An 18,540-nucleotide genomic window follows, 5' to 3' on the forward strand; every position below is an offset into this window, starting at 1 on the left:
AGGTTTTTTTGTATTTTTTAGTAGAGATGGGGTTTCACCGTGTTAGCCAGGATGGTCTCGATCTCCTGACCTTGTGATCCACCCATCTCGGCCTCCCAAAGTGCTGGGATTACAGGCTTGAGCCACCGCGCCCGGCCGAATACAGGAACTCTTAACTGTTATCATAGATAAACTGTTATTTAGTATAATTGACTTTTTTTTTGGCAATCCTGTATATTTTATTTTATTTGAAACAGTGTTTCCAGAAAGGGCCCACAGGCTTTGCCAGGAGTCCGTATCACACCCAAAAAATGCTTTGACTTTGGACCTACTAGTATCGGTAAAATACAATACTCTTATCACTACTGCTTCATTATAAAAATTATTCCTGTAGGCAAAGAAGCCTATATAGCAATGAGCTACAATTTTATTCTGTTTCATGAAATTTCAAAGCAATCTTAGTGATCATCATCTGAAGCTTAGTGTAAATACAGACTCTAAGACTACCCCCAGATATTGAGTCAGAGTCTTTAACATCTGCAGGTGATTCCTATGCACATGAAAGTTAGATAATAATTGATCTAGTCCACTCCCCTAAGTACAGTTAAAGGAACAAATTTAATTCAGAGATAGTGACTTGCCTAAGGTGACCACTAGCTAGTTAGTAGAGGAATGTGGATGGATTGTTACTTTCATGATTTTCGTGCTTTAAGATATCTTCTTCTGGTTTCTGAGATGTTAATGAATTGCAGTTATTTTAATCATTATCTTCTTTCCATCCTACTAATCTTTACCCCAGATTTTCAGTACACCCACTGAAGGCAAAGACGTAACAGAGCTACCAGGTTATTGAGAGGAAATACACAGGCACTAGGAGAATGGATTTTAGAAGAAGGTCAGAGCCCTGGGCAGTGTTGGGCTGGGCTTTAGGGTTCATATTCCATGCTCTCTCAGACTGCCTCATGGTTTTAGTTTTACTGTATAAAAATCATTTTCAAGAACCTAGAGACTACAGCCAGGCATGGTGGCTCACACCTGTAATCCCAGCACTTTGGGAGGCCAAGGCAGGCAGATGACTTGAGCCCAGGAGTCCGAGACCAGTCTGGGCAACATGTCAAAACCCCGTCTTTATAAAAAATACAAAAATTAGCTGGGTGTGGTGGCATGTACCTCTAGTCCCAGCTACTTAGGAGGCTGAGGTGGGAGGATTGCTTGAGCCCAGGAGGTCAGGGCTGCAGTGAGCCATGATCACACCACTGCACTCCAGCGTGGGTGACACAGAGAGACCTTATCTAAAAAAAAAAAAAAGAATCTAGGAACCAGTTATTTAATCTTTATTTCTTTTATCTCAGTGCTATTTCAAGGATGTGGTAAGTAAACCATAGTATAGTAAATTTAAGTATAATCACCAAATCTAACATATACTATACCTTGTGGGTTTTTTAATTATTTTTGCAGGCAAAATTTAGTATATAGTGTTACTAGTCGTGAAGCGCCATACTACTCTAATATCAGAGCCACCACAGTGGAGAAATTAAGGAAAGTGAGCATTTGGCATTATTAATTAGCCTGATCACCATACCAACTCCTTCCTTTCCACCTCCCCTCTCTCAGTCCAGTGATTGTCAGCTACAATTGATTGCACCTATGAAGTGTCAGCACCCATCACTTCCTCCTTAGTGCTGCTGCCACTACCCTAGCAAAGGCCTTTGCATCTCTTGCCTTGCTTGCTGAATTAGCCTTTTAGCTGGAGTGCCTACTATAATTCTCTTCCTCTTCTTGTTCTCTTATGCATGGCTTCATGTATTTTCCCAAAGCACAACTCTGTTCCTCTTACTCTTTTTAAAAATATCCAGTCTCCAAACCCCTGAACCTTCTGTTGGAGGCCTTTTCCATCTCAACCCGATGTGAGTCTCCATTTTCCTTCTCCCTCATCTTCCTCTCATGTTGTATTTGCTGGGTTCTCTTTGTCAGGAGCAGTCTTTTCATCCTTTCAATCCCATTGTTTTAGAATGCTTTTAAGTCAGCATGAAACTCTACTTGATGACCTGTCTTTCTGTTTAAAGCTACTTTCTTTAAATTCCCTTCCACTGGAGTTTATCAAGGAATAATGTATATTCTGCCAAGTATTGAAGCTTTATATGTGCTGTCCTTATCTTCTCCATAAGGCAAACTAATGATTCACCTGACTCATCTTTGATTTTTTTTCAGGGTAACACAATAATGAATAAGACAGACACGGTTTATCTTAAGGAACTTACAGTCTTTAAGAACTTATAGCCTTCTTAAGGAGATGATATTAAGTAATTTTAAAGATAGAGCATTGAAGTGGTGGGAGGTGTTGTGTGGTAGAGATCCATGATCTTATGGGAGCATGTGATACTGGTTTTGATGCAGAAGACTTTTCTACATAGTGAGAATTGATCTGACTTCTAAAGAGTATTAGCCAAAGAACTGTAGGGAAGTGTTATCTAGGTAGGGTGTATTGTATGAGCAAAGGCCCTGAAGTGGACGGGAGCATGGCAAATACAAATGACTGAAAGAAAGCCAGGGTAGTGAAATTGCAGAGTGTGTGGTCTATAAGATAAGGCTAAAGAGGTAGGTACAGCCAGATGGAGCATATTAAACATTAAATTGCAGAGTGTGTGGTCTATAAGATAAGGCTAAAGAGGTAGGTACAGCCAGATGGAGCCCATTAGTGGGCTGGGGATGGTGGCTCATACCTGTAATCTCAGCACTTTGGGAGGCCAAGGCAGGACGATAGTTTGAGGCCAGAAGTTTGAGACCAGCATGGACAACATAGTGAGAACTTGTCTCTACAAAGAAATATAAAAAATTAGCTAGGCATGGTGGCTCATGCTTATAGTCCCAGTACTCAGGAAGCTGAGGTGGGAGGAGCACTTGAGCCCAGGCATGCGAGGCTGCAGTTTGCTGTGATCATGCCACTGCAGTCCAGCCTGGGTGAGGAAGTGACACCCTATCTCAAAAAAAAAAAAATTGCTATTTTTTACCTTCAGATCAATGGAAAGCCACTGGACTGTTGTAAGTATGGTGATCAGATTCATATTTATGTAGAGGATGAATTGGAGGGTAAAGGTGATGGGCAGTTGGTGTGGGCAATCTTGTTGTATTAGAACTGCAATGACAAATTAAATTCAAAATCTCAGTGACTTAACACAGTAAAGATTTGTCTCTGTCATACACAGTCCAGAAGGGTTGGGCAGCCTTCTTCCATCGTGAAGTATGCCTACCAAGGTCATCTTGGTGGGAGAAAGCAGAGCTTTAAGGTCACTTTTATTTAAGTTTTATTTAATTTTTGATGTTTTAAAAATCATTTTATTGTGGTAGGATTCACATCTAAAAAGCTGTATGTATTTAGTATATTTAAAGATCACTTTTAAAGGACCAGGACTGGAAGTAGTTTACATAACTGGGCCCAGCTTGGCTGTGCAGAACTTGGTCATATAGCCTACTCAGCTTGCCAGGAAGGCTGGGGAATGCAGTCTTTCCTGTTCAGCCAAGAAGAGAAAACAGTATGATGTATACATATCCTAATCTATCTCCTCTGCAGCCAATTGAGAAGTTACAGCAGTCTGGGTAAGAGGCAATGGGAGCTTGGACTGAGGGTGAAATGAGATGAATGTCTCAGAGAAAGATGAAAATCCAAAGAGTAAGGGAATAGAGGAGTTGTTAAGAACATCTATTGGGCTTGGAGCCTTATGTGACTAGAAGGGTGGTGATAGCTACTGAGAAAGGAAGACTGGTTAGAAATGGACCAGCTTGCTTTTTATTTTAGACATGTTGTGCATCACATGCCTTTGAGACTTAACAACTGGAGACGTGAGATAGGAACTTGAATGTAAAGACTAGAAGCTCAGAAGAGCAGAAGTCTGAACAACATGTAAGTTTTGGCTTAGATGATTGAAAGCTTGAGCTTGGGTAAAGTCTCTGAGGAATAATGCAGAGTTCGTCCTTTCCTTCCATGCTGCTGTCAACCTCTGCTTTCTGCCGCATTGTCCTACCACCTCCACCCCTTGACCTCAGCTGATCTTTTGGAGGTCCCCAGAGCCCTTTTTCTTGTCCGTAGGTGGTTCCCTTTGGAACTCCCCGTTATAGCTATTCTGAATTGTTGGTAGTAGTAGATTGGAGGAGTGCCCACAAACCCATCCTACTACTCCTGCCTTATACTTCACAGAGAAAATAGAATCTTTCAGACACAATTTTTGGCAGTATATCTTCCTTCCACCTCAAAACTGTCATTTTCCCTTCCTCCCTATTTCAGAGAAAAAAATGTATATCTTTTTCTTAGACTGACTCTCCCATCTGTGCTGTGGATCTTAACCATTTCTTTAGATCTCTGACATTGTTAATTGTATGAATGATTAAGATTATCTCCTCTGGAATTGCTTGAACCCAGGAGGCGGAGGTTGCAGTGATGAACTGAGATTGTACCATTGCACTCCAGCCTGGGTGACAGGAGCGAACCTCCATCTCAAAAAAAAAAAAAAGTATCTCCTCTGGAACCAAATTGCCAGAGCTCCATTCCCAGTTCTGCTATTGTTTCCTCTGTAACCCTGGGCAAGTTATTTAATTTTGCTATGCCTCAGTAGAAAAAATTGCATCTTTAAGATGCAGGCCAGGCGTGGTGGCTCACGCCTGTAATCCCAGCACTTTGGGAGGCTGAGGTGGGCGGATCATGAGGTCAGGAGATTGAGACACCATCCTGGCTAACATGGTGAAACCCCGTCTCTACTAAAGATACAAAAATTAGCCGGGCATGGTGGCGGGCACCTGTAGTCCCAGCTGCTTGGGAGGAGCTGGCAGTGAGCTGAGATCGCGCCACTGCACTCCAGCCTGGGCGACAGAGGGAGACTCCATCTCAAAAAAAAAATAAAAAAAAGATGCAAATAGTGATAGTGGCTGTCTCATAAAATTGTTTTGATTTATAAGTATCTGGCAGTAGTAAGTACTCAGTGTTTTGTTTTGTTTTGTTTTAACATCAAGTTCTTAAACATCTAGAACAGTTACATCGCCCCAATCATAAGACAACTTTCATCAAGTAGCATTCAGTCTTCCCTTTTTTCTTCATTGTTAACCATCTTACGTTTTCTGTCTTTACCTCTTCAATTCCCAATGGGTCCCCAGTCCATTATGGTTGACTTCTGTCCCATTTCTCCCATCTATTGAAATGTTCAGAGACCCAGTTGCCAAGCCCAGTGGTGTGTTTTCATTGTCTCAAATACTGCAGAATTGGATGTTGATGACTTTCCTCCTCAAAATATTCTCCCTTGCTTCTAAGATACTGCTTTCTTCCTCCTTACTTTTTCTTCTTAGTTTTCTGATTACCTCTTTTTAGTGTCCTTGATGGTTTGGGGTTTTTTTTTTTTTTTTTTTTTTTTTTTTACTTTTTAATTTTTACATACTCACATACTCAATGGTGAGAAACTAGATTTGCTGCTTAATGTTTGTGACCCCCTGGTATGGGCTAGTCCAAAATATGTATTAGGTGAAGCCTTCCAACAAGATCCATGCTCATATTTCCGCTGCTGTCTGGTCTTCTCCACCTAGATGTCTTGCACAATCTTCAGAGTTGATGTGTCATACTGTGCCATATTTCCTTTTCTGTTCATATATCGCAGTCTAGTCACTAATCGAGAGAATCCCGGGGCTCGTCTGATACCACTCTTCTGTGTCTCATTCAGCTGTATTGATTTGACTTTGACATGTCCTTGAATTTTTCTGTTTTTAACCTCACTGCTGTAGTTCAGAGCTTTCTTCTCTGAATATTTGTAATTGTCTCAAAATTGGTTTTCTGCTTCCAGTTTCTGTGCCAGTTTCTCCTTCACAGTATTCAGTGTGATTCAGTATTTCAGTGTTAATTTCCTCAAGCACAAGTGTCTAATGGTATAAGAAACCTCCACAGACATCATTTCTAACAGAAAAAAAGACAAAATTCTTCCTTACTGAGGCTTTTAAGGAGCTTGTAAGTTACAGCCAGATTTGGCTGAGATTTATCTGTTTTATAATTGCAGAATACACATTCACTTTGTTTTCGATTACTAGTAATCATTGATTTAATTTACAAATCAGAATTTAGAATGTTTGAGATGCTTGGATATTGACAGATGTATTCAAATATTGGTCGATTGAATATAAGGCTTTAAATGTTGCCTTCATGCTTTTAGAAATTGCTTGTTGGGTCAAATGTGATTTCAACATTATGGACTAGGGAGTTAGAGGGATTGCGGTCTGTTTCTAGTTCTTCAATTTTTGTTTCTTTGAACATTTTATTCATCTGTTGCAAAATGAAGATTCTTAACTTGCTTAACATAAGATACGTTGTAAAGATCAGAAATATACTACTCTTAAAGCAGTAAAAGGTTTAAGAAAAGTGCTTTTTTAAAGTAGGAATGTGCTAATAACATTGTGTAGTTACGAATTTTCTAGTCTTAATTTTCTGTTTCTGTTATTAGAGTGAATGTTCATTTATGAACAGAAAATGTGGAGTAGATGGCATTGGAGTGTATTATTTAGAGATCTTTAATGAATGAGATGATGAAATGACCCAGTTACCTTAATATTAAGTAAGTGCTAGGATCTTAGTGTGTCTTTCTCCCAGAATTGTTGCACGGGTTTTAAAGTAACAACTTTATTTTTTATTTGTTTGTATAAATTTGTGAAGGTACAAGTGTAATTTTGCTACATGCATGGATGGTGTAGTAGTGAAGCCGGATGTTTTAGGGTATCCATCGCCCAAATAACATACATTCTACGCATTAATTAATTTCTTATCCTCCCCCGGCTCTCCATTGTCTATTATTTCACACTCTGTCCATGTGTACACATTATTTATTTCCTATTTATAAGTGAAAATGCGTGGTATTTGTAACAACTTTATTGAGGTATAATTCACATACCACAAAGTACAGTTCAATTCAGTGGTTTTTCAGTAGATTCATGGTTGTGTATGCATCACTCCTGTCAACTTCCAGAATATTTTCATTACTTCAAAAGGAAATCCCGTATTCATTAGCAGTCACTCCCCGTTCCCTTTTTTTCTCAACCCCTGGAAACCACTAGTCTACCTTCTGTCTATTGACTTTACCCAGTTTGAACATTGCATATAAATAGAATCATGCAATAGGTGCCCTTTTCTGTCTGGCTTCTTTCACAAGAAGGTAAAACCTTGTCAAGGTTCATCCTTGTTGTAGCATGTATCGGTACCTCATTGTTTTAATGGCCAAGAAATACTCCATTGCGTGGATATACTACATCTTAAAAATCTATTAATCGCTAAGTGGACTTGAGGGTTGTTTTCACTTTTGGTCTATTTTGAATAATGCTGCTGTGAACATTTGTGTACAGGTGTTGGTGTGGACACATTTTCATTTCTCTTGTGTATATATACCTAAGAGTGAAATTCCTAGGTCAGGTGTTAACTTTATGTTTAACTTTTTGAGGAACTGCCAAACTGCATGCCAAAGCGGCTGTCCCATTTTACAGTTCTACAGTAGCATATCAGGGTTTCAAGTTCTCCATGACCCCACAAACATTTGTTATTGTCCATCTTTTTTATTTTAGCCCTCCTAGTGGGGGACTCATTATGGTTTTGAAGTGAAGAGGTATCTCATTATGGTTTTGATTTGCTTTTCTCTAATCACTATTGATGTTGAGCATTTTTTCCATATCCTTGTTAACCATTTATATATCTTCTTTGGAGAACTATTTAAATCCTGTAACTGTTTTTCAATTGAAGTATTTGCCTTTTTTTATTATTGAGTTGTAAGGGTTCTTTATTCTAACAAGTTCCTTGTAGGATTTTCTGATGTTTTCTCTCATTCTGTTGGTTATCTTTATCTTATGTGCATTTTTATTTCTTAAATGATTTGACATTAATTTGGGTATCATTAATATTTTTCCATTGTTGAGTATTTAAATTCTATTGCTTATGATTCATTTTTCGCTTTTTATTAAAAAAAATTTAGAGGCGCGGTCTCCCTATGTTGCCCACACTGGTCTCAAACCCCTGAACTCAAGTGATCTTCTTGCCCTCTCCCTCTAAAGTGCTCAGACTACAGTCATAGCCACTGTACCCAGTCTAAAGATACCATTCTTGACTCAAAGCATGGTTTTACATAAATTGACCATATGACCCAGCAATTCCACTCCTAGTTTTCTACCCAAGAGAATTAAAAACATGTCCACACAAAACCTTGTACATGAGTGTTTGTAGCAGTGTTAATAGCCAAAAAGTAGAAACAACCCAAATGTCTGTCAACTGATGAATAGACAAGGAAAATGTGGGATATCCAAACAATGGAATATTATTCAACAGTAAAAAGAAATAAAGTAACCAGGTGCTTTGTCGTGCACCTGCAGTCCCGGCTATCTGGGAGGCCAAGGCAGGAGGACTGCGCAATTTTAGGAGTTCAGGGCTGCAGTGCGCTATGATCATGCCTGTCAGTAGCCACTAGGCTCCAGCCTGGGCAACATAACGAGATCCCATCTCTCATGCACCCCTTCCTGCATCAAGGCTGAACATTCTGGATACTTCACAGCTCCTACCTGCTTAGCCAGGGAGGGGCCTTGCTGAGGAGTCATTGGCACTCGGCTCTGCTCCTTCGGCTTCTTCACTGTCTCACAGTCACTCCACAGGTCCCTTTTGGTGCCTACCAGCATAGCAGATACATTGATGCAATGATGGGAGACCTCTGGGTACCACTTATGCCTCACATTGGCATAAGAGGATGGGTTGCCAGTGGAAAAACAAATGACAAAGGTATTTGTCTGGGGACAGGAGGACATTCGCAGTTGGTCATATTCCTCCTTTTGGCCAGTGGTGTCCCACAGGTTCAGGCTGATGATTGGGCATCCACAGATGTCTGGGTGCAATAGTTGTCAAAGACATTGGGGTTATACTCCTTAGGAAAGGCGTTTGTTGTATAACTGATGGGGAGGCAGGCTTTGCCTACAGTCACATCTCCTACAATCACACATTTGATTGTCTGCAGTCTTCCCTTAGTCTGATCATCCTCCAGTGCTGTTCAACCATGACTGGCACAGCCTCCTGGGCATCTCTTGTTGGGTGTTATAATTCTTGCTTTAGAAAAGCTAACATGCAAAACAAAGTAGTTAATGAAGCATTAAAAATTATGGATATAGTTAAGTTAATGTAAATAGCACATTCCTCAAGATGAAAAAATTAAAAACTGGTTTAAGGTCTTGTGCTATCAAAATCTTGTTTGACTATGCTTTGTCCCAGAATAGCAAGTATAACATAGTGAAAGATTATTTTTCTGGTCAGTATAATCCCGAATTAAGATACCCTCTTTATTATAGCAGTAGACATTTTCTTATTTATTCTAATCTTAGTTTAAAATTTGGAATTTTTAAGTGAAATTTTAATGGCAGGTGACTAATACTGAATATTGATCACATAATTTGAAATGTGAGTAGAGCAAAGACCTCTTAATCTTTTTTTTTAAGTTAGAGAAAGAGATGCTGTAGGGATGAAAATTTCCCAGTCTAGCAGCTATGACCAGCTACTGTGTATTACGAAAGGAATTTTAGGTGTCATCAGCATACAGACTGGGAAGATGATCTGCCTGTGGTCAAGGCTCTAAGCAACCTGTATAAGAAGAAAATAACCCAGCACCTTAGGAAACACTTCTTTTAAGATTATAGGCCGGGTGCGGTGGCTCACGCCTGTAATCCCAGCACTTTGGGAGGCCGAGACGGACGGATCACGAGGTCAGGAGATCGAGACCATCCTGGCTAACACGGTGAAACCCCGTCTCTACTAAAAAATACAAAAAACTAGCCGGGCGAGATGGCGGGCCTACTTGGGAGGCTGAGGCAGGAGAATGGCGTAAACCCGGGAGGCGGAGCTTGCAGTGAGCCGAGATCGCGCCACTGCACTCCAGCCTGGGCGACAGAGCGAGACTCTGTCTCAAAAAAAAAAAGATTCTAGGGTAGGAGAGGCTGCTGTAGTTGAATGTTTCTTTACCCCTGTGCAGTAGTGATGAATGGCATATATTTGTGATCTTTTAAAAAGTTTGATGTCTGAAATTAGTAGTGATTACAGCTCAAATTTCTAGTTTTTTAATTAGATGAAATACCTGTAAAATGTTAAATATATGCCAATCTATAAGCAGAATTTAGTATTTTGCGTTTGGCACAATAAAAACTGTAAGTCTTTTTCTCATGTATTTTCTCGTCATAGGCCTCAGGAGTGCAAGTAGCTGATGAAGTATGTCGCATTTTTTATGACATGAAAGTTCGTAAATGTTCCACACCAGAAGAAATCAAGAAAAGAAAGAAGGCTGTCATTTTTTGTCTCAGTGCAGACAAAAAGTGCATCATTGTAGAAGAAGGCAAAGAGATCTTGGTTGGAGATGTTGGTGTAACCATAACTGATCCTTTCAAGCATTTTGTGGGAATGCTTCCTGAAAAAGATTGTCGCTATGCTTTGTATGATGCAAGCTTTGAAACAAAAGAATCCAGAAAAGAAGAGTTGATGTTTTTTTTGTGGTAAGCATGTTGGAAATATTGAGCCTCTGTAAAACTTATTTTGTTAGCACTCGGAAAACCAGTTCCAGCACCAAAGTAATTTTTATTCAAACTATTTGCAGTTGTTATTTAATTTTTATTTATAGGTTTCATAATGTTACCAGGGCTGATGTTTATGGGACCACAACTAAATTTTGACTATTTTCTGTCTACTTGCTATATGACTCTCAGTAATTGATTGTGGTGTGTGTGTGTGTGTGTGTGTGTGTGTGTGTGTGTGTGTATGTTTTAAGGGGAAAGGACAGGAGGCATCCTCTAAATGTACTGCTTTTATAAGCTAAAATTTCCTACTTCTTTTAACTTTCTTATTATAAGCCAAACCCCTACTTTTCCAACGAGCTGTGCCAGGAACCAGCCTTCTACTCTTTTAAATATATACCCTTTACTTGTGCCTCTGTGGTCCGCTACTTTTGAAGAAGTTGGTACCATTCCCTCCCTGCTATAATTCGCTCTACATTTGTACTGTTTTGTAGTGCAGTCACTAGCCACATGTGGCTATTTAAATTATTTAAAATTAAAAATTCAGTTTGTTAGCTGAATGAATTACCACATTTCAAATGCTCAGTAGCCACATCTGACTAGTGGCCACCTTATTGAGTAGCACAGATACAGAACATTTCCGTCACTGCAGAAAACTGTTGGTCAGTGTTACTCTAGATAGTGAAACAGTGCTATAAAGTTATTTTTATGGCCTTTTTCTTGAAATGTTGTTTAATTATTCTGGTCTTTTTGGGTAAGTCAGTATTTGAGATGAAGCTTTAGAAAAAGTTACACCTGGATCTCTCATTTATTGAATATTATACTGCATTCCTTGATATGGCCAGGAATACAATTCTTTAGTTTCCAAGGGGAGGGAGAAATGGTAACACCACCTGATTTTTTTTTTTTGTTAGAGGAGCAAGGATTCTCTTGATACTTTGGCCTGAGTCAGGGCAAGGCAGGGAGGGACTTAGCTTTTAGCTGTGTGCCATCAATAGTTTGGTGTGTAAGGGATATGGGAGTAGGAGATGCAGAGGATTGAGGTTTAAAAAGGAAGATACTCGAGGTCACACCTCACTTCTATTTCAGTAAGCTTTTACTGCACTTGATTAAACTAAATTGCTGTGAGGAATGCAAATATGAGGTCAGGGTGCACGTATTTGGGCAGCTTAGAGTCCATTGAAGCGGGTATGTAAGACTGAAGATTAACAAGGATTTGAATGAAGGTGCATTTATTGAACTTTATTTCTACTACATGCCAGCTACTGTGTTAGGGCCTGGGAAAACAGGTGTGAAGTTAAGTCCCTGCTCTTCTGGCATTCACAGCTGAGTGGCAGATAGGCCAGCTAATGGTTTAGGCTTTTAAATGGGTCACTATTTCCTTAATTTACAGTGATTTTTTCTGCTTTTTATGTATTTTGTAATTATGAAAATTATACATTCTTATTTTTAAAAATTTGGAAAATAATAGAAGAAAAGGAAATTTAGTGTTAGTGCAATGGTTTATTTTGCACTATTACACTATTACTTAAGAAAAGGTAGAACCTTATTAAAGCCATTTTCTATAACAAACTCTACCCAAGGAGCAGCTCTTCAAGTAGTTTAACAATTTGGTTAGAATATCAGAACAGCTAATGCTTTTTTATGTTTCTGACCTATTTTCATAAGAAAAGTACCCACTTTGCCGCGCGCAGTGGCTCATGCCTGTAATCCCAGCACTTTGGGAGGCAGAGGCGGGTGGATAACGAGGTCAAGAGATCGAGACCATCCTGGCCAACCAACGTGGTGAAACCCCATCTCTACTAAAAATACAAAATTAGCTGGGTGTAGTGGCACACGCTTGTAGTCCCAGCTACTCAGGAGGCTGAGGCAGGAGAATCGCTTGAACCTGGGAGGCGGAGGTTGCAGTGAGCCGAGATCGTGCCACTCACTCCAGCCCGGGCGAAAGAGTGAGACTCCATCTGAAAAAAAAAAAGAAAAGAAAAGAAAAGTACCCACTCTGTAGCTCAAATATCTGCCAGTCCTGAGGTTGTGATGACTTTGCCTCCTTCACTGGACCTTAGGATTGGGAGGAATAAGCCTCTGAGAGACAGACTGCCCATTTCCTTTTTCCCTTTTTCTGCTCACTGGGGAAAGGGGTACACTAGGTGAGGTCCACATGCCAGTGCTCATGACTGTTGAATGTCCTCGAAGTGTGGCAGCTAAATGGAATTATTAAATGCTCAGAAGTATTTAGCTATACAGTAATATCTCAGTGACCTCCAGGAGGCTCTTCGAAACCGCAGCTGTAAGCAAAACAACATACACTAGGTCCTCAAATAGCGTCATTTCCTTCAATGTAGTTTTGTTACAACATTGAGAAAAAAATTACTGGTTTTGGTATATGTCATTTTGTTTTAAGTCACAGGCTCCAAGAACCGACTGGCAGTGTTAAGTGTGGACTTACTGTACTGCATCTTCTCTGTGATATTTTAGCATTGTGGCATGGAGGTGGGCCTATGGGTTGGCGTACAGAGGAAAGAAGGACTCACGTGCAAGCAGTCTGAGTGGGACGGGTTTCTGTCCATTACTAATCATTCTTCAGTGTTGCTGCTGAAGGTGTTGTGATGCATATGCTGTTCTTCCAACACGCTTCCATTCAAGAGGGAGAACGTGCTCAAATTTTATAAATACAAGATAGTAATAATATTGACAAGACATAATTATTGGTGAGTTGCCATTTAGAAATCTTTGTGAAAGCTGTATTTAGAATCATGAGATTATACAAGTGGATTTAATATTTTTTCAAGAGAATTATTGAAACGTGGACTCCCAGATCTATAATTAAACATGTATTGTTATGTTAGACTAAAAACAAGTATCTGTGGGATCAAAACCTGCTATTGGAATAGATGAAGGGACTGGGGAAGTCTAAGAAAAGGACTTTTATGTGTAATTTATTCTTCTTTTTTTCCTTTTTTTTTGATTTATTCTTTTTTAGAAAACAATCTGAAGCAAAGGTGCCAAAATATTAGCATTTAATTCTGGGTCACACGTACTTACAGATTATTATCTGTACTTTTCTGTATTTTAAAACTTTTTTCCAACAAGAAAAACTGTCAAAAACCTTGTGTAAATATTAGCTTGAATCCAATCCTTTATTAATAATAAATTAACAGAAATATTCTGGAGAAAAAGAATTGAGTTATACAGTGCAGTACTCAGTATTGGTTCTTTCATTATGGCCACTGTGATCTGATTTTTAATTGGTGGTTGTCTTTTGCCACCAGTGGTTCTCTTCTTTTTTCCCACCCTGGTCAACCTGAGTAATTCTACTTATGCCTAACTGTAGCATTTCCTCTCTGAGCTGCCGGGGAGGTAGAACAAATGTGCAGTTAAGAAAAAATATCTCAGGAGAGTCTGAGGATTCTCCCCTTGACACTGAAGCAAATGTTTAACAAGATGCAAGTTGTACTTTCTCTAAACCACTTTTTTCATTTTTGGCATCTTTCTATCTAGGGCACCAGAACTGGCACCTCTGAAAAGTAAAATGATCTATGCAAGCTCCAAGGATGCAATTAAAAAGAAATTTCAAGGTATGTTCTAGATTACCTCTGAATATGTAGAGGTATGGTAAACACCCAGAATGGGGCAGCACCTTTTCTGAGAAGCACCTTATTTTTTTGCAGAACTTCAGGCACAAGGGAGAAGTGTTACTTGTTTTGAGAAAAGCAGAAGATTGAACGTGGCTTTCCATGTATCTTCTGCTTTGTGCTGGTTGCTCTGAGTCTTCCCAGCCTGTATTTAATAACTCTACCCTTGACGACATCTGTATATATCGTTTATTTAGGCTGGTTTTAAACTAGTTTGAGGTGCTGCCAGTTTTCTCATGTAGGAGGTGGAGACTGATTGTTTAACATTGGACATAATAGTAAATTTGCTCTTGCCTTTGAATGTAGTTGTTATAATAAAGTTGCAAAAGGGAGATGTACCTAAATGAGAAAGGATGCTCTTTTCTCCAGCTTTACTGTTGAATGGCATGATTTTAGGTAATTGATTCATCTGTGTCCCAAGGAAAGTGCACCCACTCCTGTGCTGGTCAGTTCTATTTGACTTGCCACTGGGTGATTGGGATCCTGATGAGATGGCCTGGCCAGACTTCAGCCAGGAGAAAATGTTGGTATGATGGAAAGAACATGCATGGGGCAAGTGCCCAAAGGCCTGCACTGAGGGCGAAGCCTGTCTAACTGCTGTGTGGCCTTGGCCAGAACTGCTTAACCTCCATGGGCTTGATTCTCTCAGCTGTAGAAGGGGAGACTTGGTCTCATGTGTGAGTTTTAGTTTAAGAGTTTGCCCTGCCACCTTCCTTCCATGGCTATTTCCAAACAGCTGAGTGAGCCAAGGTCACAAGGGCTTGGCCTGATGTTGATTTTGTTGTTTGTTTTACTGTCACTGGTTTTTATATCCTCATGGTAGAACAGGTTTGCCCTAGCCTGTTTTTAGTTATGAAAAAAAATTCTTGCTTCCTTTCCCGAGCCTTGCTGCTGCATAGTTTATTGCTGGGTCAGGTTCTTCGTGCATTTGGTTTGATGTTTGGCACCCCCCAGAAGTGTGTCACTGGATTGCTAACTGATGCTTTTAAATCCTTTAGCTTCAACACTTTCCCAGCCCAACCAAAAGGTTCAGAGTGGATTCCTTATTATCTTTATTCTGCATTGCCTTTCAGTAAAGTGAATTGCTTTGCACACTTGATTTGGTGATAATAAAAGATAGTGACTGGCTGGGTGTAGTGACTCACACCTGTAATCCCAGCACTTTGGGAGGCCGAGGCAGGTGGATCACCTGAGGTCAGGAGTTCAAGACCAGCCTGACCAACATGGTGAAACCCCGTCTCTACTAAAAATACAAAAAAAAAAAAATTAGCTGGGCGTGGTGGCACGTGCCTGTAGCTACTTGGGAGCCTAAGGCAGGAAGAATGCTTGAACCCAAGAGGCAGAGGTTGCAGTGAGGTGAGATCATGCCATTGCACTCCAGCCAGGGCAACAAGAGCAAAACTCCGTTTCAAAAAGAAAAAAGATAGTGACCATGCTACCTTTTTTTTCTAATGAAAGCATCCACTGGCTTTCTCAGATCAGTCCTGAGTAGCTCAAAAGCTGACCTCCTGTGCTTTCAGCAGCTTGAGAAATAAATGGTCTTTAAATGATGGGAATAACCATGCAGCTATTTAAAAGACAGTGGCCATTTACAGAGAGGCTACTGTATGTAATCCATAATTGAGCTTGTTTTTGCAGTTGGTAGTGTAATTGTTCTAAGAAAGCAGTCACTAATATTTCACATAGTTTTCATTGTGATTGATTTATAAATGTGTAATGTAATACCATTGAAGAGCCAGCTGTTTGCTTTTCAATACAGTTGACAAAATCAACTGTGCAATCAAAAATAATTTGTATTTTTATATTTTAAAAACCAAGAAAATTTTTTTACTAGACCTGTCTTTTAGCTTTGTAGCGAAGTACAACATATCTATAGAAAAGTATATGTCACAAATTATTGTAGAATGTGATGAATTTTTCAGAGTGAACATAATGGTTATTTCTTAATCTAATGACCAGCACCGCAGAAGCCTCTCTGGTGCTGTTCCCTTCAATTCATAGCACTTCTTTCTGCCTGCCCCTTCCTCCTCAAGGTAGCCAGCACCCTGGCTTCTAACAGCATAAGTTAGTGTGGGCTGATTTTGTATGCTATATCTATATATATAATAGAATATATGCATTTTAAATCTGGATTCTTTCAGTGAATGCCGTTTGTGAGGCCCATCTATCTTGATGCATGTAGTTACAATTATTTATTCTCATTACTGTGTAGTATTCTGTGTTTGTATATACCCCAGTTTATCCAGATTAGAACTGGTCTTTTAAAAGTTTGATATCTTAGAGAAAGAGATAAACTGCTGCCATAATTCTAAATAGAATTGTTGTTTTTCCTCTATAGGCATAAAACATGAATGTCAAGCAAATGGACCAGAAGATCTCAATCGGGCTTGTATTGCTGAAAAATTAGGTGGATCCTTAATTGTAGCCTTTGAAGGATGCCCTGTGTAGGTCTTTCAGTGCCACAAATTGAAAGCTTCCATGTTTAATGTTATTCTCTTGCTATATAAATAAAGCAAATATATTTAGGCCAGGGTCTCACTAAGGGGGAGCTGTCTCATCATCTTTTAAACGAAATATTCTATAAACATATGCAAACAGCCCCTAAATAAATCTAAAGTCTAAAGTTTTATTGGTGTGAAATTAAATTCTTATTGGCCATATGCCTGTTTTGATGAGTTGATTTATAAAGATTTTTGTTAAGCTCAGGATTTTAAATTATGCAGTTCACAAAACAGTAAAGGCCATGTGAAGAGAATTATTACATCTTTAGTAACCTCAGCATTTACTTTGTTCCTTTGCTTAGAAAATTGCTCATAATCTGGTTATAATTTTGGCCCAAATTCTTTATTCTTCCTTGAGCTAAGCAGAATAATGGAATATAATATGTCTTTATAATATAACAACACTAATACACTAATAGTAAGATTAAGTCAGGCAGTCTTTTACTTCTACCAAATGTGTAATGGAGATTGCTTCAAAATTGTGTCCACATAATCCACGCTGATCTTGCAAAAGCACTATTTCAAGCACATCATTGGAATACAGGAAGTAGCCCTGCACCTGCCAGTGAGCTCACCATTCACTGATTGGGAGAGTGACCTGGCATCTTGCAAATCATGGTGTGTCTTCAGGAGAATGTGTAGTGTCTTGTAATAAATTATAATGCAAATTAGGGCTACATTGTAATCTGCTTTGTTAATGAAAATGGCAAAACAATATTGACAAACTAGGACACCTGTGGTATCTTTAATTGTATCTCATTCAGAAGTTTGCTTCTTGTGGTATAATAAAGTATGGAAGAATATTGAGTATATGTTTACTCTGGGCCTGGGAGAACTTAATTTTCTAGAGGAGTTTGTTGACTCGTGTGAAATGGGGAGAGGTACCATGATGACACTCACAGGGAGCCACTGTTCACTGACATTTGGAAGTGGTCATTGTTCATATCACGGGCGTAACACTTTGAACGATCTAGAGATGCACCAACAGTTGAACTTAGAAGTAGCAGTATTGGCTTTGTGTAATAAAGGAAGCATTTTTGACTTATCTCTCGTGTAATTATTTATGTGTGAATTGGGAATATAAGATTTTGCCTTCCATATGGGGTAAGTCATTGAGGTTTGGGTATTTCCAATAATTAAGAGTTAAGATTGGCTTGAGTGTGGTGGCTCACTCTTGTAATCCCAGCATTTTGGGAGGCTGAGGCAAGAGGATAGTTTGAGGCCATGAGTTTGACAATCAGCATGGGCAACATAGTGGGATCTCATCTACTAAAAGTCAACAAAATTAGCCAGGTGTGGTGGTCAGTAGTCCCAGCTACTTTGGATGCTGAGGTGGAGGATCACTTGAGCCCAGGAGGTCAAGGCTGCAGTGAGCCAAGATCATGCCACTGTACTGCAGCTTGGATGACAGAGCAAGACCTTGTCTCAAAAAAAGTCACAGCTCCCTCTGGTGAATAAGAAAGTTGGTGTAAAAGTTGGGGAATTTTTCAATGTTTATTACACTAAAAGTGTAATAAATATTACACAAAATTATAAAGGTAATAAATTCACATTTAAAATTTAGAAAATAGAGAAAAGGGAGATTGTACATTGTCCTACCACACCATCACATGGTTAGCCTTTTGATACACATTATTACATGTCAGAAACTGCACATAAACTATGGTGGTCCCATATAATTGCAAGGTATTTTCTGCTGTAATTAGAAACACAAATACCATTGTGTTACAGTTGCCTACAGTATTCAGTATAGTAACAGGCTGTCCAGGTCTGTAGTCTAAGAGTAATAGGCTCTACCATACAGCCTAGGTGTGTAGTAGGCTGTGCCATCTATAGAGGTTTGTGTAAGTGCAGTCTAGGATGGGGAACATTTTATTGTT

The 18,540-nt window shown here is 39.3% G+C and overlaps 1 protein-coding gene across 2 annotated transcripts in view; it reads left to right on the forward strand.

Annotated features, from left to right (window-relative positions):
* Window positions 1-17,705, forward strand: part of DSTN (destrin (actin depolymerizing factor)) — a 37,049-nt gene extending 19,344 nt beyond the window's left edge. Inside the window, exons 3-6 of one of the 2 annotated variants that reach the window (XM_011962806.1) lie at window positions 779-910; window positions 10,202-10,509; window positions 14,026-14,102; window positions 16,498-17,705. In XM_011962806.1, the coding sequence (XP_011818196.1) occupies window positions 10,250-10,509; window positions 14,026-14,102; window positions 16,498-16,607 (447 nt within the window). In that variant the 5' untranslated portion in view covers window positions 779-910; window positions 10,202-10,249 and the 3' untranslated portion in view covers window positions 16,608-17,705. Of the gene's footprint in view, window positions 1-778; window positions 911-5,801; window positions 5,963-10,201; window positions 10,510-14,025; window positions 14,103-16,497 lie in introns of those variants that run through there. The other variant, XM_011962815.1, reaches the window with a different exon arrangement.
* The last annotated feature ends 835 nt before the right edge of the window (window positions 17,706-18,540 follow it).

The sequence above is a fragment of the Colobus angolensis genome, unplaced genomic scaffold, assembly GCF_000951035.1.
Source record: "Colobus angolensis palliatus isolate OR3802 unplaced genomic scaffold, Cang.pa_1.0 Scaffold117, whole genome shotgun sequence".
Lineage (NCBI taxonomy): Eukaryota > Metazoa > Chordata > Mammalia > Primates > Cercopithecidae > Colobus > Colobus angolensis.